We start from the raw sequence: 25,752 nt of genomic DNA, 5'->3' as shown, positions 1-25,752 counted from the left end.
TCCCTGCAGTTGCAGCAGTGGTGCTGGGTAGAAGAGACTTTGCCTCTGCCCAGTCGCAGCCTGCCAAGCCCCTCTCTGCCAGGCTGGAGGATGCATCTTTTCCTTCTCTGATTCTAGCACAGAGTCAGTGTCACCATTTCAAAGCTGTCCCCCTGTCTAGCAGAAGCTGTGCCTCTGCCTGGAAGCGGGATTCACCACCTCATTTTCAACTTGCAATGCCCTCCTCCCCCAACCCTGCCACCATCTACTACTACAGGTTATTTATTTGTTGCTTTTTTTTTTTTTTCCTCTTACTCCACTATTGGTTGTAGAACTGGGGTCTGGGAAGGTATCTTTGGTCATTCTGAGCAGAAATGCAGTCACAGTAAAGGTTGTGGTCTGATGCCTGTGTTGTTTGGTGAGGAGTCCTATATGGATCAGTAGAAATTTCCAGAATCTCCTTTCCCTGGACTCAGCGTGTGCATCCATCCTGCCCAGCAGCAGACATGGGTGACAGAGGCAGTTTTCATGTCTCTAGTGCTCCATGCAAGTGCCCACTGCTGTCTTGGTTTTAGGACTGCAGCTCCATCTCCCATCCAGTGCCACAGAGTTCCCATGAGTGAGCCCCAAGGTATCAGGCAGGTTGGCACCTCACCCTGGAGAGACTTGGAGTGTTGAGACAGCATTTTAATAAGTTGTTTAGGGCCTTGCTAAATTGCTGAGCTGGCCTCCAACTTGTGGAGGCCTGGCAGAGAGGGGCTTGGCCCTCCTCTTTGTCTTAGCCTCCCAAATTGCTGTGTGTCACTGCGCCCAGCCAGATGAAGATTCTGAGGTTCAGAGAGGTGAGATGCTTTGCCCCAGGCTGATGACTGATAGAAGTGAACTCTGATTTGGATCAAGATTTTCTGACTCCGGTTCCAATGCTCTTTCTTTTTCCTTTTTCTAATGGAAGAAGGGTCAAGGAAACCTGAATTTGCTCAGATCAGATGGAAACTTCCCTTGGTATTTGACCCCAGGCTCTGCCTCTGCCACCACCCTCAAGAGACAAAAGACCCTCCAGGAATTGCTGGGCCTTCGAGGGAAACTTCAGGGATGCAAATGTTCACAGGTGTCCCAGGGATGACTGCCCTTGGGACAGAGGTCTGACCCCCAGAAGTTGACTCACTGTCATCTTTGCAGATGAACTGGAGCCGTAGCATTTGAGAAAATCTCTGGGGCTTCCTTCAGGAGGTACTATAATGCCTCACCCCAGGGACCCCCGGCTGAGTTGGTGCTCCAGGAAGGTCTCAGGCAGAGGGGAGCTGCAGCCGGATCCCCTTGGCTCCCAAGAGCCAACTGTGCGCATCTCTTCCCAACTCTGCACTCAGTGACATGCATTGGCAGCTTGAGATCAGCCACGTGGCAGTATTTCTGCCACGGGAATTGGCAGATGGTGCCCTCCAGAGCTTCCCCCCTCCCAGCCCACGCCAGGGGCAGTTTACCTGCACAACACTGACAAGCAAGTTCCATCCGTGAATCAGAAATGAAATCATGGAAATGACGTCTTCATGACCAACTGACTGGGGCCCTGAAGCTACGTCTTGGTTTATTTTTAAAACAGGGTGTAGCCAAGGAAATTCTCTTCAAGAGATCTGCATTGTGTTCAGAATGCTGTGTCCTCTGGCACCTGCTTCAGTGGAAAGACAGAGACACACTGGCTTATAAAAGAGGGACAATTTGAAGGCTGTCTGTCCTAAGTCTCTTTGTCAAGGGGAGCTACAGAGGCCCCAGCTACCCAGGGCCCAAGTCCAGAGAGGGGAGATGTCACGGTCGAAGAGACAGCCAGGGTGGACTCACAGTCAATTCGGGTGACCTGGCAGCCCTGGGGTACTTAGGAGTGTCATTTGCTGACATTTACCAGAAGGCCAAGTGGCTGATCCGGTTACACTTTGCTATGGTTTGAATATTTATTCCCTGCAAAACTCACGTTGAAATTTAATTGCTATCCTACCAGTGTTCAGAGGTGGGAGGTGATTAGGTTGAGTGCTCTGCCCTCCTGGGTGGGAATGATGCCATTATAAAAGGGTCAGCTCAGCCCCCTTTTCTCTCTTCTGCCTTCACTGGGCAGAGGACTAAGTGTCCCTCCCCCCAGGGCACACAGCATGCCAGGCCCCATCTGGGAATGAGAACTCTAAACCTTCCAGCACCCTGACATTGGACTTCCTGGTCTCTAGACTGAGCTAACACACTTCTGCTCTTTATAAATCACACAGTCTCTGGTTTTCTCTTCCAGAGCCACGAAACAGACCAACACACTCCCAGTCTGAGGCTCATGGGGAGCCTGTTAAACAGGTTCCATTCATGAGTAAGGAGACTGAGGCTCTGAGTGCAGGAAAAAGGGCGAGTAAGGCCCGAATCTGGCTCCCACTGCTCTTCTCTCAGCTTTACCCCATCCTTGGTCCCTCGGGATGCTGTCTTCAACCCTCCCTCCTGAGCAGTGGTGATGCTTACGACATGGCCTCTCCCAGGACAGGAAAGAGGGGTGGCAATGACCGCATCTGAGAAGGAGGTAAGAGAGGAATGGTGGCCATCCTCAGTGACCACATACCATGTTGTAAGGGCACCACACGTGCCACCCTAGCAAAGAGCTGATGACTCTCAGGCTAGAGAGGTGAAGTGACTTGTCCAAGTTCACACAGGTCACATGTGGCAGGGCCAGGATTCAACCCCGGGTCTGTCTCCAAGCCTCTGTTCTATGGGCTATAGGTCAGGAGTGCCAGGAGGGAGCAGGAACCACAGGAACCAGGAGTCAGGGCTCTGGGCCTAAAGAGAAGCCTCTCCCCAAGCAGAGGAAGTGGACTTGGTCTCCTCTTTTTTTATTTTTTATTTACACGCTCTCTCCCTTCCCTTAGCTTCATTGCCCACATTTTCCTACCTGTCAGCTTGCTGCGTGGTGACAATGAGAAGGTGGAGACAGCGTCAGACAGTGAGGAGACTGGGACCTGGAGCTCTGCGCCCAGCCCTGGAGAAGTTATTGGACTTCTCTGGACTCTCACTTCCTCCTCTGTAAAGTGGGCATTGGCAGGTGGTCCACTGACAAGATGCCTTCCATAGGATTCTGGGACATGGACATCTCCCACAATGCCCTGTTCTTCTCATCCTCCACCTGCCCTGTCCCCGCCTTGTGGAAGGACAGATGACCCGGTACAAGGCAGCAAGATCTGCTAACAAAGACAGTGCAGAGAAATCCACCCAAGGACTGTGGGCACCACACGGTGCTCTGCAGAATAGAACTATTTTCTTGTTTCTGAAATGGTCCCCCATAACTAGGCTTTGAGTTATTTGCTAAAAGTACCCTGTGGCAGATAACTAGCCCTCTAAATGCCTTCATCCATCTTCTTCTGTAAAGTGGGAGAAGTCTTCACTCTTGTTTTGCATAACCTCAAGCACTGTCTTCCAACACTCTTTTCCTCAACTATTCCCCACCATAAACCCCTGCAGCAGCCCCAGAGCTACTTAGAGGACTCTGGAGGCCATGGTGGAGAAGCAGGACTCCTTCCTCTTAACAGCACCAGCCAGAATCTCAGAGTCAAAAGGGACCTCAGAGTCCACCTCGACCAATTTCTCTTCCAGTGTAATAGTCCCTCCTGATGTCCAGCCGTCTCTCCATGGAAACTTCCAGGGATTCTGGCCACTCACTGGAATGCCTGGAATTGTTCAGAAGTGCCTCCACATTCTGAACCTTGGTCTGCCTTCCTATAGTTCCTAACGTGAGTACTAGTCCAGTCCTCTGAAGTGAAGCAGGAAAGGCCAATTCTCTTCTCCATGACAGCCTGGAAAATTCATGAAGGCAGCCAGTTTATGTCCCGGGTCATTCCAGGGTAAAAGTCTACCACTTCCGCAGTCACAGCTTAGATGATGAGATTTCCAGAGCTCCCCTTGGATGCCCTCCAAGTTTCCATGTCCACCTTCAGGAGCGTCTACAAGAACTGGATATGGCATGCTGAGAACAAAGGGATGGAGGTTGTTCCCTCCCCTCACGTAGCCACCATGTCCCACTTGGGTTACATAGCCAAAAAAAGAGACTAGCTACACAGCGGCCAAGCTGCACCCCCATTCATACTGAAATTTCTAGAATTTCTTTTCCCCAAATTGGGACTTACAATTAACTACTGGAACCTAAGTAAGGCACTTGACCTTGTAAAAGTTCAATCTTTCAGTTCGTTTATTAAGATCCTTTTGAAATTGTGCTCTACATATGTAAAATAAATTGTAATGCATTTTGCTGTCATATATAACAAACGAGAATAAAAATTTTTTTTAAAAAAGATCCTTTTCAATCCTGATATTTGGTCATCCAATCTTTTAACTCTTCCACCTAGCTTTGTACCAATTTTGAAGTCAAAATCCACATGGGACAAAATCTAAGGACAGAGCTCTGGCCAGGGCGCTATATGGTCTCTTTCTCAGTTGACTCTGAGGCATTGGAAGTTAGTTACTGTTTCTCAACCATGCCTTCAGTCGCTCTGAGAATAACAGCTATTCCACATCTCAGAAAACTTTTTCAGGTCATTTCACCCCAGCTCAGACAGGTCAGGGGTGTCATTCCTACTGACATGTTTGCAATATGCCAAATGCCCACACAGGCAAGCCTTTGGTACATCCAAAATCACCTGTCACTAATGTCTCCAGTCTTCTACTGGGATCAGGGTGTAACGTTTCTATGTCACTCACCCTCTTCCTAGGGTGTCGCGGGTGAGTGACATCAGGGGTGAATGCGTGTGAAGAGATGCAGCCCCAAGGAAGGTGCCTTACAAGAGGAGTTTCTAAACGGGGAGAGGCTGGGAGGAGCTTCCCACATCTTTGTGTTACTTAAATTCTTTTCAGCTTTTTACCTTTTTGGTTTCTCTTGACCACCAACACCTTGTCTATCCTAATTTTGAAATTCCCTTTATGCCTGTAGACCTTATAAGAATGGGGACTGAGGGTACAGCCAGATGATGTGAATTTGGTGGGAAGGAGTCAAAAACCAAATGTCCTGAGCCAATGGGTTCCTAAAGTCCCTTCACAGTTGAACACCATGAGACAAGAGACTTAGGAGCTCAGATGGTGCCCACTGAGGCTGGGAGACAGCCCTTCGTGAGCTTGAGTTCCAATGCACGTGTCTCCAACAGGGAGAGCTGCCCAGCTCACAGGCGGAGGAGGTATACCCTGAGCAAGTTACTTTACCTTTATTTCTACAACTACAAAATGATAATATTTACTTCACAGGGGTTTTTGTTATGAGGGTTCAGTAAAGCAATTCTTTCAAATTTCCAGGAGTAAGTTCCTTTCACATCCTCCCTAGGCAATGACTATTCCATTTTCATCTTTGTGAGGAGCAGCAACACAGTTTTTCCTAGTGGCCCTACAACTCCACATCCCTAGCAGCAATGCACACATGTTCTAGTTTCTCCACATCCTCTTTTTCATTGTGTTTTGTTATTGTAGTTCTTACTGAGGTGCAGGATTGCTCTATGTATTCTGGATAGTAATCTCTTATACATGATTTGCAAATATTTTCTCCCACTCTATGAGTTACCTTTTCCCTTTTTTGTTAGTGTACCAATATACAAGTTTTTAATTTAGATGATATCCAATTTATTTTTAGTCATCTATATTTTTGGTGTCATAGCCAAACAATCATTTGTCATGAAACTTTCCTTCTAAGATTTTTATAGTTTTAGTTGTTACACGGAGATTTTTCAACCATTTTGAGTAAATGGTTTTATATAACATAAGTTAATGATCCCACTGCATTTTTTATTTTTATTTTCTTGAAAAAAAATCTATACAAAAGAAGGCCATAGGAATATAGGCACAATAAACTACTTTCAACCAGAGCAAAGTGATACCAATCTCATTATTTTCCATGTGGATATTCCATTTTCCCAGCACCATTTATTGAAAAGACTATCTTTCCATCGAATGATCTGGGAACATTTGTTGTAAATTATTTGACAGCGTGTGAGGGTCTGTCTCTAGGCTTTCTGTTCTACTCCAATGGTCTATATCTCTGTCTCTCAATGTCACTACTGAACTGTTTTGTTTACGTAGCTTTGCAATAAGTTTGAAATCAGGACGTATGAGACCGCAATTTTATTCCTTTTTTTTCTCAAGATACTCATGACCATTCTGGATCCCTTTAGATTCCATATGAATTTTAGAATGCATTTAAAAAAAATTTTTGCAGAAAACATCATTGTGATTTTGGTCGAGATTGTACTAAATCAATAGGTTGCTTTTTGTAGTATCAACATCTTAACATTATTAATTCTTTCAGTTTATGAATACACAGGATATATTTTCATTTTAAACTGCTTTCAGCAATATTTTGTACTTTCAGTGCACAAGTCTTTTACCTCCTTGGTTAAGTTAATTCCCAAGTATTTTATTCTTTTTAATGATATTGTAAATGATGTTATTAATTTTTTTTGAATTATTCATTGTTAGCATTTAGAAGTGCAATTGTTCTTGTGTTTTGATTTTGTGTCCTGCAATTGTGCTGACTTCTGCATTGTTGTTTTCATTGCTTTTTTAGACTTTAGTCTTATAAATGAGCCCCAGAGAATACTCTGAGCTACACATTCCTTTGTCCCCAATGTTCATGTCCCAATCTCCCAAGAATCCAAGGATTTCTCAATTGACAGGTAATCTTGCATCATCAGAGGTCAAGGGGCCAGTTCTAGAGTGGCTCCTTTGTCACTGTTACTGGCCTTCTACAGAAGGTCCTCTGTGAGGGTTTGCTTTGCACCAGGTCTGTAGATTGGGGTCCACTCTTAACTCTTCCACTTACCAGTCTTGTGCTTGAGCAGAACACCCAACTTCATTGAACTTGGAATTTCTTCACTGTCAAATAAGGAGGTCCATCTGTCTATATGTCTTCTAAGGTCTTTTGCAGCACTAAATACCATACGCTAGATTATTTATCCGAGCTCTGTTTTCATCAGTACCTGCTGACTGAGGTATGGTCAATCATTTGCTAAATAGTTCAGTTTTTATTCTAGAGAAACAGCCACTGTACAGAGTGCATATGAAAAAGGTTTGCATTGTATGAATTATTTTCCCATTTGAAACCCAGAATCTCGCTCAAATGGCTTTCCAACCCATATTGTACTGAAGTATTCTGTTTGTTCCATTAACTATTCACAGAGTCAACTGGGGAACCGTTGTTATTAATTTCAATGGAAAGCTAAAATGCAGTTCATTTTCTGTAATTGCAGGCCCACGGTCTAAAGAGCCAGCGAAAGCTTTTAATCTGAGGCTTTTTTAGAGGAGTATGATCAGAATTACATGGAACATCTTTTGAAGGTGCATAATTATCAAAACCTCCATGACATTGACATTCAAAGAGCCCTATACCATAGATGCTAAACTCACATGCAGGGGACAAGGCAAATTGCCATCTTAGTCACTCATGGATGGAGAAATGTCCATGGATAACGTCGACAATGTTTGCACACCTTACTTTTCTATCTTATTCCAACTATGTGGTTCTTCATATCACATGGAAGATGGATATGCCCACTTTTCTCTTCTATGTAAGTTTTTTGTGGCCTCAGAGGTCCCACCCAGACACCCCCACAACCACCAGCTGCAAACACAGGGAAGCTGCAAGTAAGAGTGGCCACTCCATGTGACCACCAGAGGGCGCTAGAATGTGCCGCAGCTAACCAGGACCTCCCTCAGCTAGGAACTGACCAATGGTGATTCCCCAGAGCTCCTGGAGTTCTGAGGCTCAGCTGCTATAGTCTGCGGGGGGGGGGGACAAAGAACTAACCAGTTGTCCCATTTACCATCTTCTTCCACACTACTTAAGTATGATCAGGGCCATCCTCCTCCATTGGTCACAATTCCTCTACAGCATTAGAGGAGGCCAGGGGAATGACCCAGAGCAGAGACAGTGAGCCACCTGACTCCAGGAAATGCTTAACATCATCAACACCATGACTTTAACAGGTGGCCCAGAGACTGAGAAACGTGAGACTGGAAAAGCATATTTACTTTCATTCAAAACAAAAGAGCAGCCAGGTACAGTGGCACATGCCTGTAATTTAAGGGATTTGGAAGTCTGAGACAGGAGGATTACAAGTTCAAGGCCAGCCTGGGCAGCTTAGAGAGACCTTGTTTCAAAATAAAAATTAAAAGGGTTGCAGATATAACTCAGTGGTAGAATGCCTCCAGGTTCAATCCTCAATACCAAAATTAATTAATTAATTAATTAATTAATTAGAGTATGTTATAAACACACCACTGGACAAGCTGCTGAGCCAGGAGAACACATGGATAAAGGAGGAGCCCAAAGGAACAGGTGTGTCAACCTGCCCTCCTTCAGCAACTGACACTTGGATTGGGGGAGGGATTAAAGTAGACTTAGAGATAAGGGAACTCTTCATTCTGATTTGGGGATGGCAGAGCAGGCACTTGAACTAGCTTGGGCAGAGGGGCGGTCCAGGCTGGTGGGGGACAGAGATAACACAGGAGCTGTTATGAAAAGGACAAGGACAGTCCAAGGTAGAGCTGAAGGATGGGGTGAAGCCCCCCCAAATAGGTCCCAACCTGCAAGTGATGCATCCCTCAGAAACATACCCTAGAAACGTAAGTCAGGTCACAGAAACTGGCCTTTATTGGTTGACCTTGAGGAAATCAGTGATTTTAGGGCTGCACAGTGACTTATCACACATGTGACTTATAAGGTCTCCTGCCACCCCATAGCTCAGGGGGAGCTGGAGAGAAAGGGAAAACAATCCTGTTTTTCTCAGGGCACTCTGGTGGTCCACTGTGGTCCTTGGTGGGGGATCCCCCAAGGAACCACAATAGACACGAGAATGATCTCCAAAGAGGGGAACCTGTCTCCATTCACTTTCATCATGTTGTAATTTACTATAGTCGGTGCGCTCCTGGCCAAATGGATTTAAGGCTTTCATTATTTAGTGTTAACTGAATTTAATCTTGAAAACATGGATAGGTGACTTTAAAAAAGACTGCCACAAAAAAGTTGCAGGTGGATGACACTTGTAATGAAAAAGCTACCCCGGAGAGAATGGTGGCGCTGCCCCATCTCCTGGGCCTGGGAGGTAGCCTTCAGCAGGCACACTGCCAGGAAAACGCCATGAGCTCGTCAGATCTGACAGTCCTGGCACCCAGCATTTATTTTAGAAAACCCACAAATTTGCCCTTTCAAGGAAAAGATATTTTAACAGTAAATGAGAACATAAGCTGTGGGATTTTTGTTTTTTTGTTTTGTTCAAAGAAAACGTAAGCTGTTAGGAGAGCATTTAGAAAATGGGTGTTTGGAAACTTGTTATTGTTATACCATTTAGTTATCAAAAAATTAGGTATGTAGGTGCAACTTTGAAAACTCGCATAAATGCATGCTTCAAGTGGAAACAATTTTCTAATTATATGATCATCTACCAAATCTCCTTTCAGGGTTTCGAGCCTATTTGTCAAAAATGTAAGATTGTGAGACCTCTTGATTAGTAAGTAAAAAGTGACTGATATTAGAGAAGATGGGATGTGCCAGCTAAATTTAAATTTAAAAGATTTTATAACCGGTAGAGGAACATAAGAAATGGACAGCAGAGCCTTGGCAGCAACGTGCTTCTTGAATGATGACTGGCAATCTTGGAGCGGGATCTTACTTGGCTGTGACAGCCACTCATGGAGTACCAACCAACATAAATGAAATTCCAGAACCAGTCCTAAACACTATCCCAAAGCACACAATTAAGATTTTAAAAAGAATGATGCATACATTGGAGAAAAGACAACCTCTTTAACAAATGCTGCTAGGAAAACTGGTTATCCATATGTAGAAGACAGAGACTAGACCCTTATCTCTCACCCTGTACAAAAATCAACTCAAATGAATCAAAGATCTAGGAATTGGACCAGAAACTATGCAACTCCTAGAAGAAAATATAGGGTCAACTTCAGCACATAGGTGCAGGCAACAACTTCCTCAATAGGATCCCTAAATCTCAGGAAATAATTCCAAGAGTTAATAAATAGAATCGCGTTAAATTTAAAACAAAACAAAACAAAAAAAACTTCTGCCCAGTTAAGGAAACAATTAGGAATGTGATAAGAGAACCTACAGAATGGGAGAAAATGTGTGCTAGCTACTCTTTTGACAGAAAATTAATATCTGGAATACATAAAGAACTCAAAAAACTTAACACCAAAAATCCCCAAATATTCCAATTAATAAATTTGCAAATGAATTAAACAGACACTTCTCGAAAGAAGAAATACAAACGACCAACAAATATATGAAAAAAATGTTCAACATCATTAGCAATTAGAGAAATGCAAATCAAAACTCAACTAAGGTTATACTCACTCCAGTCCAGAATGTCAGTCACCAAGAATACCAACAATAATAAATGACGGAAAAGACGTGGAGGAAAAGGAACACTTTTACACTTTTGGTGGGACTGTAAATTAGTACAACCATTATGGAAATCAGTGGTTTCTCAACAGACTAGGCATGGAACCACCATATGACCCAGATACACCAAAATACCACTCCTTGGTATTTATCTTAAAGAATTAAAGTCACCATACTAGAGTGATACATGCATACCCATATTTATAGCAGCACAATAAATTCACAACAGCCAAACTATGGAACAAGTCTAGGTGTCTGTCAACAGATGACTGGATAAAGAAAATGTGGTATATATACACAATGAGTTTATTCAGCCATAAAGAAAAATGCAGAAAAATGGATGGAACTAGAGACCATTACATTAAGTGAAATAAATCAAACTCAAAAGGTCAAGGGTTGTATGTTTTCTTTTGTATGTGGAAGCTAGAGAGGAAAAAGGAAAAGAAAGGTCATGGTTGGGTCTCATGAAAAGCAAAGAAGATCAGTAGAAGAGAGGAAAGGGACCAGAGGGTGGAGGGTGGGGAGAGAGGGGAAGTGCTAGGGAGTGATATTGTCCAAGTTATGTCATTATACTGTGAACATGTACTAATTATATAAAACAAATCCCACCATTATGTACAACTATAATGCACCAATAGAAAAATGTTGAGAAGGGGCTGTGGCTGTGGCTCAGCAGTAGAGCACTCCCCTAGCATGGGCAAGGTCCTGGGTTCCATCCTCAGCACCACATAAAAATAATTAATTAAAGATATTGTATCCAACTACAACTAAAAAATAAATATTAAAAAAAATGTTGAGAAAGAAAAAGAATGATGCAAGCCTAACTGTATTTCTTTACCAAAAAAGTGTTAATTTCAATAATTTAGTACTATTGACAATAATTTCATGATTTAATAATTATTTATAATTAGCAATCTATTTAAATACTAAAGTATTTGACTACTTATGAGATTAAAGATATTAAGATATTTTGTACTTTTAAAACCATTTAAAGTCTTAAAATCTTGTTTCTCTTTAAGTTTCATATTTTATTTTCTAATGAGTCTATATATTAGGATGTATACACACACACACACACACACACACATACACACACACTATTCCTACACGGGGGGGGGGGGGGAAGTGTTCAGAATTCTTTCCTGAGTGGGTATTTGACCTGAAAAGCATGGATGACCTGCTTTGATGAACTGCTCAACTGTTGTCTTTCTGGGGTCCCCTCTGGGCTCACCTGCCTTCCCCACCAGGGCTGGTGGTCACTGAGAAGTGCCAGAAGTGCCCAGCAGGATACTGCATCTTCCAGGCTTTTTGTTTCTGGTAAGTGACAATCTGAGAATGGAGAGGGCTGTTCTAGATGCAGAAATAGGCCTGGAAGATGCACAAGTCCAATGGGACGACAGGACTTTGCAGGGTAGGTAGGGGGCCAGAGATTGCGTCATGCACTTGCCAAGGTTGGGCATGGATTGGGTTCCTTCTCTGCGGCAGGTGCCAAGGTGGACTAAGCATATTTAAATAGCAAAGCCCCATGATGGTCCTCCAGGAGCCTGAGTGCAGTTGCAAAGGCTGGACATCCCCAAGTGAGGAGGAACTACCAGTGAAAGGAAATGAAAAGCAGTCTCCAGCAACACTTGGGGAGCCTATGGGCCTTCCCTGTAGGTGGGGCCTGAGTTGCTAAGCATCCAGAGGAGATGGACCCAGGGGCCCTGGGGAGCAGTCAGTGGCTGGGCTGTGTGTGGGAGGAAAAAGGACAGAGGAGGAGGAAGTGGGGGGTAGGCGCTCAGCAACCAGGAGCTCCTGTTTCCTGGAATGAGACTGAGTGCTCAGGTACTTGAAATTCAGCCCCAAACACCTTGAAAACCCAGCCAAAGCCCCAAAGGTCCATGGGAAAGAGATAAAATAACAACAAAGGAGGCGTAGTTAAAAGCAACGAAATACAGAAAGAGCAAGGGAAGGGGAGACAGAGTGAGGGAAATGAGGGAAGGGCATGGAGAGGACAACTAGGGTGGACTGCAGTCAGGGGAAGGGAAGGCGGCCGTGTTTCTCTTTCAGCCTCGGGTTGTTTAGATACAACTGTGCAAACCCATTTTGCTCATGTAGTAATTGCCTCCTTCAACCAAAATCACCCAGGTGAAGCCCAGGGATAAAGCAGAGACCATGTACACCTTGGCCCTGACCTCCTGGAGTTTACAGAGGGCTAGACAGAGGCCTGTCTACACAGCTGGCATTTTCCAAGGGCCCTGGGGAGCATCTGGCTGTCTGATCAACAGGGGCCAGGGCTGAGCTGACTATATATTTGGAGGATGGGCACTTTAGTCCAGGAAACACGACATTTCTAACAAGCTCTTTCTTACATACTTCTCAAATATAGGAAAAGCCCATCCGTAAAAGCACATGAAGCAAGGTGCATGCTTGTAATCCCAGCAACTCGTGAGGTGGAGGCAGGAAGGATTGCCAAAATGAGGCCAGCCTGGGCAATGTAGGGAGACCCTGTCTGGAAAGTAAAAAAAAGTAAAAAGTATTGCACTGATAAAAACACAAATTAAAAAATGAAAAGGGCTGGGGATGTGGTAGAGTGACCCTGGTTCTATCCTCAGTACTGCCAAAAAATAAAAAATCAAAGATCCTGTGGAAAATAATGGTGCATGGAGTAGAGGTCTTATCATGAAATAGCAGCAAACCAGCGAGAGCTGGGGCAGATCAAAAATTTTTTCCAAGAGGCAAGAACTTTCCAGGGAGGGGCTGCTTCAGCTGCAGGGTCTTTCCCACTATTTCAATCTTTGCTGCCTACACACGTCAGATGTGACAAGAGGATTATGACAAACAGGAAGGCAAAGGTCCAATGGAAAGACATAGGCAGAGGCAGATTGTGAATCATTTAGCAGATTATAGACTCCCTGTCTGGTGCTCACACATGACACCAAAAGAATCAAGCCCTCGAGTGTGGGCCTGGGAGTGGCCCTCAGATGAAGCAGGACCCAACATAGCCCAAGACTAAGGTGGTTCCACCAACTCAGCACTGGGATCCAGCCTGTGTGTGCTTCAGTCTTCTGTGACTAAAGAACTGGGATAATTATAGTTCTTACTTTGGAAACTTGTGAGGAACAAATGGATTCATGCAGGGGAACAATGCTTGGCACATAACCGACTTGCATGGACTGCAGGCTTACCACCAAAAGCCCAAAAAAGAGCCTGCATTTCTGGAATTCTCCGAATCTTTTATTGAATTTCAGTGTCCAAGTTCTCAACTTACAGCAGTCTCCGAATCCTGATGTACACTTGAGAGTTGCTGCCAAGATCGGCAACTGCAGAGCCAAGAGCAGGAATTGAGAAGAGGTCCCCAAGGAAGTTCCCCTGTTTAGATGTTAAAATGGAAATTTTGGAAGTAAATAGCTCAGATTAAAAGCCTGGGATGAATTAAGCTGGTTTGACACTACAAACCTTGTTCAAATCAAGAATAAATCAGAATATAGATTTTGCACAGCCTGCCGCCTTGATAATGTCCTACTCAGTATAACTATTGGCCTCCTCCAAAGGTCGACCAGAGTACAATGACATTACTTCAACCAACCAAGAATAGAAAACATACATGTATATGCATATGTAAATATACATGGATATAGATAACATACATACACATACATGTGTATTTGTATATTTGTATTTGTATATATATGGCTGGGGATATAGATTGCCTAGGATTCTAAAGGCCCTGGGTTCTGTCCCCTGTACCACACATGCAAACAAAGTAAAATGAAAAAATTACTTTCTGTAATGAACATGTACAGACTTTTTTTCTCATAATTTCCTAGACAATACAGAATCACAACTGTTCACACAACTTTTACATTGTATAAAGTATTAGAAGTAACTCACAGATGATTTAAAGTCCACCGGAAGATGCATGTAGGTTCTATGCAAGTACTGTGTCATTTTACATCAGAGACCTGAGCATCCACAGGATTGGGAATCCATGGGGGTCCTGGGGCCAGTCCCCTGAGAGTACCCAGGGATGCTCATTTTCATTTTTGCTCTGACTTTACTATTTACAGTGTGGGCTTCCCAAAGGGCACATCTGCCCTTCTCATTTGTTGAGTGAATATTAATGTGGTGAAGTCCTCTGCCAGGAAGGCAGATGTAAGAAGAGGTGTGAAGCAAATATTTCCTCTATTTTCAGGTTAGCCAGTGTGGTCAGGATACTGATGAAAGTCGGGGATGTAGAATCTCCAGGTTGGCAGTGGGTAGGGAAGGGGCGGGGGAGAGTTCCTGTTACTGGTGTATATTTTTCCACTTGCCAGTTACGTGCACATTGGTGAGTCACTTCACTGAAATCCTGGTGATGTTTATTTTATCAAATGAGAATAACCTACTTCAAAGATACTTCCTAAGGTTATTATGAGAATTAAATAAAAAATCTGTAAATAATGCAAAACTCGTTCTGCACACAAGTGTTAGACAAACATATGGAGTTTTGTCAGTCACCGACACCTGCATCTCTTAAACATGCATAGGAGATAAAATAAGCAAATCAGCCTAGAAATTGTGCCACAACTAAACAAAAGCAAAAGCAAATGACATTCTCATGTTTCTTGCAAAGACTCATTCTACCAATGTCCAACTACAGGAGTCTAAACCACAGCTTTGTTTTTTTTCCATTCTGAAACCTCTTTGTGGATTTATTGCCACTGTTCTATTTCTGTTATGGAAACTGCAAACATTTCTTTACTTCCATGTATTCGGTTCCTCTCATTTTTCCTCCTGTGTTTGCTGGAGTGTTCAAAAGCAGATCCCAGACATCATGCCATTTCATTCACAAACACTTGCACGTTCTGCCAAACTTTTTTGCAAGAGAAGCCTGTGATCTCTGCTGCTTCAGCATCGGCTCCTAAACTTAGCTCTATCCTGCTGCAGATGGGAACCAGAGATTGTTTCTCAGTCCTCACCCCCAACTCTTCTGTAGCTCCTGGCATTGTGCTGAAACCATCAGGCATTGCATGACTGTCACAGTTAAGTGTGTAGGTGGTTGAACACCCAGAGCTTGAAGGAGCTCACAGACACTGAGGGGTGCAGATGGGACAGGCTGCAGGCAGAAGCAGACACGGGGGGAGGGGCAGACAGGGTTGTGGGTGCCAGACAACCTTACACAGCTGGCATTTGAGCAGGGCTTAGATGAATAAGCTGTGCTTGGTGGTTGGGGTAAGAACAGAATCAGGACAAGGTGCTCCTGGAATTGGGGAACAGCATAAGCAGAAGCCTGACCACTGGAAAGCTCAGGGCGGTGTCTGGGGAATGTGAGTCACTTGTGTGATTAAGGTGCATGAGAGAACCTGCTGGTTAATGTGTCATATTTAAGAAAGCACACACAGTATTAGCAGTAAACACACATCTGAGTTCAAAGGAATCTCTAAAAGTAGTTTTAATAATTTACTTGTATGATTCTTGATCACTGACAAGACAAGGCTAATTCTAGACAGAATCTCTTTGTCCACAGATAACCAACTGCCATCTATTTAGTACAAGATGTCAGCCACTTCCCATGCGCAAACTCTTGAATTTACAACCAAGCAAAGTTAGCATTATTCTTCCCATTTTATAGAAAACTGGGGACCAGAGAAGTGCCACAAGTCACCCCGTCTCAGTGGCCTGTGTGGCTCTTCCCACAGAGCTGCACAGCTGGTCTCCTACATTTATTTGGATCCCATGGGCACCAAAATACACTTGTGTTTCTCTGTTCCAGCATGAAGGAAAAAAGTAGAGTTCAGCTGATGCCACGAGGGTGCCTGTCGTGAAACATCTGACGTCCACAGAGAAGCTGTATTCTGCCCGCCCGCCTCCTCACGCAGGCCTTCTTGGAGCCCCTCTCTTTTACATGAAGGTTCATCTCCATTATCTGCCTTTGTTTTTCTCATAACATTATTATCACCTGAAATTAAACAGTTTCTTCTCTTTACGGTCAGTTATGTCCCCTCTTTAGGATGTAAGTTCAGAGATAGCAACAAGTCTGTCTTGGTAACTGGTAGATTTAAGCCCCTAGAAGTGTCCTGGGTAGATGATAAATTAATTAATATTTGCTGAGTAAAAAGAACAGATGAATCAAGTGTCTTGTGCCTAATATTTCATTTAAAAGTACAAGTTTCTACACTCTAGCTGAGAAGAGGGACAAGGATAAATTACTACTATTAAAAAAAAGAAAGCAATTGTTTACAAGTGGGAAAACTAGGAATGAGATAGTGAGGTCCCTGTCATGGGAATTATTCAAGCAGGACCTAGGTGACATATAGAAGTGATCCCTATGCCAGGAAAATGGAGCTTACAATTCTAAGGCTCTGATTTGGGACCAATAGGATAAATGACTATAAAGGGTTTAGAGAACTAGATGAAACAAGGACACTGCATACTTCAGAATGATTTACATGGAAACAAGAGGTGACAAGAAACCATTTTCCTTAAACACTAGTTGCCCACAGAGTGTTTTGCTGTGCTGAGCACTCACCACCCTGCACAGGTGCCCCTTGACCTCACCATAGGCTGGGACCCCAGGAGCAGGAGTTTAGTCCATGGTCATCAAGAAGTCAGGCAAGGATACCAAACTCCAACCCTGAGGGCCTGGGCCATGGAGAACATCTACAGGCAAATCTATAAACCTGCTCTGGTGTGTTGCTTCTGTGGAGCGGAAGAGGCTCACAGCCATGTCACCACACCCTAACATCTACGGCCTTCCCAGATTAGCTCTAGAGTTAAGTGGTGAAAGAAAGCTTTGGGATAAAATCCAAAGTAAAGAAAAACTTTCATCAGCTGCTTCCACCCTCCCAAACTCAACATTGCAAATTGTTTCTCTCTATCAGAGTCTAAGCAATCTCTTCTCTTGATGAGTCTTCGGAACCCCAAGGGCTTACCATTGGATTCACCCTTAAATGGAAAACTTTTGAAGAGACAAGGCGAGTGTTGATATTAGTTTGCTAACCAGCTTGTCTTCAAGGTATTATTTCCTGCTGAGGAAGCTAATATAGTCAAATGGAAAATCAGTGCTTCCCCCTTCCCATGGAGCCTTTTCCTGGTGAGCCCTTCTCTGCCATCTGCCAGGATGGTGTTAGGTCTCTGAGTATGTCTTTTATTCTTGAATGTGACTGAAGTTTTAGTATTTCTTATTTAGGCACTTTATAGCTATTAGGCATTGTGCGTACCTGTAGAACTTTACTTCAAAAAAGATCTTGTGTTGTCATAGAAATTAATTGGTAGTGTAGTTAAATGGAATCGATTCACACCATAAAATAGTAAGAACTTTTTAATAAGAACCCCGAGGAGTTGAAATCGTTCTTTTAGTAGGCCAGGGAGAGAGACTTAACAGAAAAAAACAAAAAAGAAAGTTCAATTTGTGAATTCTTAGTCTGTGACCAGGGCAGCAGTTTCCTGTGCTGGTGTCATCTATGAGGTTTCATCACCAAATGTGGACAAATGGAAGCTCATCTGAATTATGAAATTAGAGGTTGTGAAGAAGTGATAAAGAGGCTATCACTGTTCTGTATATACAATAGGTGCTATATACATCTTGTTTAAGTGACTACATGGGAAAGAAGTCCATCAATCACTGAATGTTCAAGGGTACTTTTCAAGTGCTTAAGAAACTTGAGTTTAAACAGTGTACTTCAGCATACAGCTCAGCTACTCCATGCTTCCTTTTTTAGTATGTTAAGATGTCTATTGTTTAAAAAGTGACAAGTAAACTTCAATTCTGTTTAAGCCCTTTAAATTCCAATTTAGTTAAGTCTGAATTAATGGGGCATGATCATACCATTACACGGAAGCTGAAATTCAGGTGTGCTAACTTCAAACCATTTTAACCATCCATTTATCTGACCAAAGCTTCCAACATTCCAGAAATCGTAAAGCTCTAGTCTACTTTAACATACAAAAAAATGAAAATCAAGTTCTGAAGTTATATCAATAGAATTAGAAGGATTTAGGGTCTTCTACTGAGAAAAGAGCAACTGCTAGGATAAAGAGGGAAGACTGAAAACCTAGTCACATTGCATGTATCTTAAGAAACCTAAATCCTCTGAATCTGAGGCTATGGTTTAGACAGTGTGTTAAGTGGTTGATCCTAGCATGCAGCACTATTGGGAAATGGTGGACCCTTTAAGAGGTAGGGCCAAGTGGGAGGGTTTAGCTCATGGTGGTGGTAGTTGGTGTCTGCAAAGGAGATGTTAGATTTGGTTCTTTTCCTGTCTTTCTCTTTTGCTTCCTGGCCAAAATGAGGTGAGCAGCTTTGTTCTACCTCATATTCCCTGCTGATATACTGCTTGGCCACAGGCCTAAAAAAACAATGTGGCCAAACTGACCATGGACTGAAACCTCTGAAACTGTGAGGCAAAAATAAACCTTTCCTTTTCTAAAGGTGATTATCTGAAGTATTTTATTACAGTTACAAAATGCTTACGCACTTGCCTTCCAATTTTTTTCATACAAAAACATGTTTCTAGGTTTATAATGTAAGTTGCATCTGCTCTAGAAAAATAGATTACAGTCATCTTTGCAGGACTGCCCTTGTCTCCCTGCTGGAAAATGAAAAATTACATTAGTGAGTCCCAAAGCTTGGATCTTGGCATTAATGGTAACAGTGACACTGCATCCCAAGCTTTTTTTTTTTTTTAAGTTATAGTTGGACACAATACCTTTATTTTATTTACTTATTCTTATGTGGTGCTGAGGTTCAAACCCAGGGCCTCGCACCTGCTAGGCGAGCGCTCTACCACTGAGCCACAACCCCAGCCCTGCATCCCAAGTTTTTAGGAAATCTCTTCTTAGGTCTGGACTGCAATTGCCAAACTCCACATTGTCTGGATTAGAGTTCCCACCAGTCCCATTCTAGCCTGTTTTGCACATATTCTTTGTGGGATGTTATTATTATGCCTGTCTCGATGTGTTTGTATCTGTTTTTCAATAGTTTGATTAGTTCAGAAACAAAATGTAGCCAAACCATGAATATATAACATGTAATAATGGTCAAGTGCACAAGAGAATAAAGAGAAGCTACAACCATGGCTAAGTCAGACAGTATAGCATTTGTAGTTCATACAGTCTGAGGCTCTCATACTACAGAGAAAGGGCAGAGTAACTGAGTGATCAAGGTGAGATTTTATGTTAAGTATGCACAAAGAAAAATTCAAGGGTAACTGATAAGAGAAACATATCTATAATTCTGTAGAAGAAATCATAAAGCACAGAAAGGCAGAGTAAATTGAAAGCAAAAATTAAGATGAAAGGAAAAAGTACAATCATCAGAATAACGTAAGTGGACAATCTCTGGCAGATGAAGAAATTGTAAAAGTAGACAAAAACAATCTGCTTATCTGCTATTTATACCTCTGTCAATATAATAATGAGGAACATTGGTTTATCATATCATTACAAACTTGAAAAGAGAAGTCATGAGTTGGGAGAAGACAGTTGCACACATATAATCTGCTAGTTATAATATACAGAATAAATAATTTTTATAAGCCAATAATAGAAACACAAACAGCCCATGAGAAAATGGTTGCTCATCAGAGGATATCTGAATGGCTGGCAAACATGGAGAAGATACTTGACTTCACCAGTAACCAGGGAAATGTAAAATGAAACCAGTGAGATGTCATTGCACCCGCTCAGTTTTACAAAACAGATGTCATGTTGATGGTATGTACCCTTGATATGAGATCAATGGCATTTGTTCTCAGATATTTTCTTCCCAAATGCTTATATAGCAGTTTAACCATGACAAAATAAAACCAAAAACAAAACAGCAAGTTCTAATGACAGGCAAGTTACCATTTACCTGACCAATACTCTTCAACACTGTTGGGATGCTCCCAAGCAAAGAAAGTCTGAGAAAACAGCCCAGTCAAGAGGAGCCTAAGGAGACATGCCAACTAAATGTAATGTAGGGTCCTGGAATAGAAAAAGGACAGTAGGCCTAGAGTCTTCCCCTGGAATCTCTTCAGAGGGGACTGAATCTGACATTTGCTATTGAAAAAAAATTTTTTTTTTTTGTGAATATGTATGTGCAGTGCTAAGGATGGAACGTTTTAGGTACGCCAAGCACGAACTCTACTGTCCTCAGTCCTTTGTCTAATTTAAAAAACAACTGCAGATGGGGTAATCAAGAAACTATCTGGCAAGTTTTTGTCTCCCTACTGTACAACTATGACCATAAAAACAGAATTCAATAAAGCCTTTACAAGAGTAAAAAAAAAATTTACCCAGAGACATTGGTAAAGGTTTCCCAGAAGATGGTCACTTGGGCCAAATCAGCCCCTGCGGACACAGGAGATGGGTGAGTGAGGGGGATGGTTTATACATTAAGCAAGAAAGGGTGTCTCATAAGACTGCAGGACCAGATTACCAAGCCATTTGCACGGTATCTTGTAGACCATGTAGAACACTGATGGTTTTCAAATAGGACAAGAATATGACCAGAGATGGAATTTAGGAAAGGACTTCTGATAGGCTTAAGGGTTTGGATTCAAAGAGTGGAGGTTGTCAAATGCTTACACATTTCTATTTGGGAAGTAGATGCCATCGAATAACAGGATATTGAGCCAATAGATCATGGGAGCTAGACTTAGGGCATTGGGAGAATACCCCACACTACAAGTTGGCAGATAAAGAAGGTGCTTAAAACTATGACAATAATTAAATAGCAAGTGATAGAGGCAGATTAAATGCAAATCCAGAGGCAAGCAGGCAAAGGGGAGCGGCATCTGACAGGCAGGGCAGACTCAAGTCAGGCCTTCAAATGTGGGAACCTGACCTTGCAGAGAAGGGAAGGTCTCACAGTTTGAGGAAACAGTATATGCATGTGTTGGGAGGCCAGGAACTGGGGGTCTGAGGAGCCTGCTGGAGTATCAGAGGGTCAATAGGACTGAGGAGCCATCTGGAATGCCAGACTAGAGATCAAACCACAGGGTACGCCAAGTTTAAAAGGAAAATGGGAGCCAATTTTATTTCTTTGTGCTTATATGTGTTTGTGTGTGTGGTGCTTGGGATTGAACCCAGGGCCTCAAGCACATGTGGCACACACTCTACCAATGAGCCACACCTGCTTTATCTGTTTTTTTTTTTCCATTAAAAAAAACAACAAACAAACAAACAAACAAAAACGTTGCAAGGATGATCAAAGCCATCTAAAGAACAGAAACCATGATGCCAAGATTACCTGCCCTGGCAAATGCTGTGTCAAGGAAAGGGTGAGGGGATTAGTGAGTTTGACTGAAATTTTATAAGTTTTGCTATTTAATGCAATAAAATAAAAAATTCCTACTAAACCACATTAGAAAATGTAAAAAACTGATGGCATTAATTTAATAATATTCTATAATCCAATGTATTCAAGATATTATATATTATCTTTCAACATGTACCACTGCTCACATTTCAGGGTCTCATTGAATAATGAAGTAGTCTAGAGCTCCTGCAGAGATGAAATTCACAAGTCAATACATATTCTATCACCTGTGTTCTACTTGCAGGAATGAGAGTAGGAAGGGACACTTGTCATCCTGAGGGCTCAGGCCTGGTGTTATTTTAAGAATGGAAGGGCCATGAACAAAAATAAGAGTTCCTGATTGAGTTAATATTTGCTGTTCAAGAAAAGAGACAATACTGCTGTTATGGAAAGGATGACTTTTATTTCCATCCTGAATGATTATCATACCATTATTTAAACATGTCCAAAAAAGTCCTGAAATAATTTAAACTGAAGGCACAGAACAAATCAAAATATTTAACTGTAAAAGATTCAATGAGAAAATGCAAATATTTCCACAGTAGCAATAAATTATGAACAAGTTTCCATCACCAAATATCATTCTGACCAAAAGCTCTAGTCTTTTCTCATGAAATCTATACTTAAGCTGATTCTGAGATTTCCATGATAAAAAATAATATTGAAAAAAAAAAAATCTTCTACCTAAAGACTCATTAGACCACCAGGTTCAATATAAGTATTTTATATATAACAAAGTAGCAGTTATGATATTTGTTGACAGATGGCCTCTCCCCAAGAAATGACACATTCTTACAAACTGTTTAAAAAAAATAGCAAAGTTGGTTACAAAATTCTATTTGGGAAGCAGGAAAAAAACTTGTTCCATGTCAATTAGAATATCAAAGCACTTCAATATCAAATTGCTTCAAAAGCCAATCATTGCATAACAGTAATATACTGCATGGGGCATTCCACTGTATCATGGTTACATGTTGACCATACAGTGCAGTTAAGGGGTTGAACAAATCAGTAGCAATTACTGTCGCCAATTTTTATTTACTCTAAAGAGATATGTTTTTAAAAAATCATTATAAAACTAACTGGAATAATCAGTGACATGCTATACATACAATAAACTCCTCCAATGCAATAGCTAGGTTTGAAAATAAAGTGATCATGCTTCTTAATATACTGTGATATTTTGAAATACATTCTCTGATTATCAATACCATTTATTACAGAGGTCACTTATAAATTAGCTCAGATTCTGAACTAGGTTTCTAACTGAAACTTTTTTCAAGTATGCATAAGATTAATAAGGTAAAGATATCTTTCTTATTCACTTCCTTATGTACTCTCTAGAGAACAATCATGTTGAATAAAGCACAGTTTTCAAAAACATTTCCAAGATATGAAAGTTTAGTGACCAAGAGTAGACTGACAGACATTAACATCTAAAACCTACTATTTCAGATTTTTTTTTAATGAGTTTTTCAATCTCTTACTTGAAACAATAAGTTCTTAAGAAATAATGGGAAAACTAAAGTTTCTAAAACACTCAAGAAAGAAAAGTTCCTATCTCAATAAAATAAAAAAGGTCTCCCTTCTCCTACTCAGCTGTGATACATATATACGTATTTAATAGCAATATGGTCTTTATCATCTAATTTAACTGCATGAATCACAAAAACATTTCCAGACAAGATTACTGATAAATATAATACAAACTCTAGAAATGTTTTTTAGCAAAAACGGCTTCAAATTTTTCCTACATAGCAAAATGTTCCTTTGGAAATTAATCTTTAATGCTTTTGGACTGTTTTAGTAAATGCAGCTTTATATCTCCAGCACTAAGCTATAATTACCACCCAAATTTCTTTGTCTCTGGATAACAAATAACATTATGTTTTATTCTCTACTACTCTAATAATGGTACATTATTTTTTAAAAAAGTCTATCATAGTGTCAGACTTATATCTTCATCACTGACAAATACTGAGAGATTAAAGTAGAAATAAAACAAACCAGAAAAAGCACTTTATAAACTGTGACGTTTTGAAATGTTGATAACAATGAAAAATGAGCAACTGTTATCACACAAACTTAAAATGTACCCAGCCATTAATGGTTATGACAGAGGCAGTAAATGCTTTTGTCAGTGGCTGCACTGACACTGATCTTGGGGGATATAGAACTCATTTTATGATTTAGTTACTGAAAACAAAGAACCACCACTTTTATCCAACTGGCTAGGTCACAGTTTGTAACTGTAGGTTACAATTTGACCACCAAGAGTCTGAATTCTGAAAATATAAACTCACCAGGGTTGGCAGAAGTAACTAACTTCAGGAAACCTTTTAAACGAAAATGAAAGGATGATCTTTGTGGGTTTTGGCTCTGCATATACCAGCTGTGCCAGTAGCTCCTAACAAACAGAAACACATGAAACCAACGGGGTTTCTTTCAAAAACCTAAAAATGAAGAGGCAAGACTGGAAACCAAAACTCTATACGAGGCTGCCAGGCCAACAAATAACAGTCAGAGTGACTTTGTTCCTCTGTTCTTTCAACATGGGAACCAGTGCAGAATGGCTCATGCCCACAGTTGAGAGGCCATTTACTGCCACGATCATGTCTCCGCATCTGGTTAAAGACAAATAGAAACAGAAACAATGTTATTATTTTAAGGACATGTAAAAGATCCCAACTGTTCAGTATGAAAATCTCAATTTTACTTATGGGTTTACTGTCAACAACAATAGTATATTATCTATTTTGAGAACCATCTGGAAAATTTTTAAAACATATACTTGCTGGCTTTCCCTGGCTAATCAAGAATATCCCTGTATTAACCCCTCTTATAACTAATAGGTGGAGTTGAAGAACAAGTAGAATAATTTTCACATACTAGCTTAGGCATACAACAAGGAGAATCAGTGTGTACTCTTTTCTAAATAAATAAAAACACCAAATGATGCATTTGGAGAATGTTGGACACTGTTATTATTACACTTTTTTTTTTTTTATTTTTGTGGTGCTGGGGGCAAATCCAGGGCTGTGCACATGCTAGGCAGGTGCTTTACCACTGAGTTATGTCCCTAGCCCATTAGTTATTGTTTTGATTATTATTTCTCTATTTATTCTTAGAGCTCATATACCTGAGGATTAAATTATTCGAATAAGACTCATACTTCCTCTTCTTTCAACTACAATACTCATTGTCCTCCAAGTATAAAGTGGGTGACAAATCTGAGGACTTTTTTATCCTTGTAACAACTTTTATTATCATCCTTGATTTGTTTCACTTTTAGTTTACAACAACATGAATATGAATATGAATTTCGTTTTTAGAAGTAGGTGGGGTAAAAATCAATAAACTAAGTAACTGAGGCCTGGCAGATAATTTAGTTGAAGAGAATGATTAATTCATTTGTTCATCCTAAAGTGATGACCTTTTTCGTCTTTATCAATAGAGACTGATCTGGAGCATATTTTTGATTAGCTTTTCACAATATTATTTAAGTGTCTCTTCCTCTTTGCAAACAGTATAAACTACCGATGTTCAGCATTTTGTCTAGTATGAATACATTTACTTTTTTGGGGGGGTGGGACTAGAGATTTAACCCAGGAGTGCTTTATCACTAAGCCACATTCCCAGTCCTTTTTATTTTTTGAGACAGGGTCTAAGTTGCTGAGGCCATTCTCCTGTTTCAGTCTTCTGAATTGCCAGGATTGCAGGTGTGTATCACTGCACACAGAAGAATATATTTACTTAAAAAAACAAAAACAAAAACAAAAAAAAAAACAGGTTCTTCCATTGAAAACTAGGTACTAAGACTTTACAGTTGAGCACCTCTTCCTTCCTCTTGGTGATAATCTTTTGACATGACACTTTCCTTTCTTCTCCCAGTGCCTAAACTTTGAAATAGAAAAGCTGGCTGGGTGAGGTCTAGTGGCGGCTGTCAGCAGAAGTCTGAAGCCAGGCAATCCTGAGTTTGAATGCCAGTCAATTGCTTTCAGCTATCTGGTTGTGGGCAAGTTTCTTAAGCAGTTAGTTTGTCTGTAAAACATTCCAGGAGTGTTAAGATTAAATGATGCACCCACAGCCCTTAGCACTA

The 25,752-nt window shown here is 41.4% G+C and overlaps 1 protein-coding gene across 2 annotated transcripts in view; it reads right to left on the bottom strand.

The window, feature by feature from the left end:
- Positions 1-22,036: 22,036 nt before the first annotated feature.
- The window catches only part of Lnx2 (ligand of numb-protein X 2), a 68,879-nt gene continuing 65,163 nt past the window's right edge, over positions 22,037-25,752 (bottom strand). For both annotated transcript variants that reach the window (XM_071611588.1, XM_027928981.3), the window contains one exon: positions 22,037-24,277. In XM_071611588.1, coding sequence (XP_071467689.1) covers positions 24,142-24,277 — 136 coding nt within the window. In that variant the 3' untranslated portion in view covers positions 22,037-24,141. The remainder of the gene's footprint in view (positions 24,278-25,752) is intronic.

This window comes from Marmota flaviventris, chromosome 4, assembly GCF_047511675.1.
Source record: "Marmota flaviventris isolate mMarFla1 chromosome 4, mMarFla1.hap1, whole genome shotgun sequence".
Classification (NCBI taxonomy): Eukaryota; Metazoa; Chordata; class Mammalia; order Rodentia; family Sciuridae; genus Marmota; species Marmota flaviventris.
This window is presented reverse-complemented; position numbering and strand designations above follow the sequence as displayed.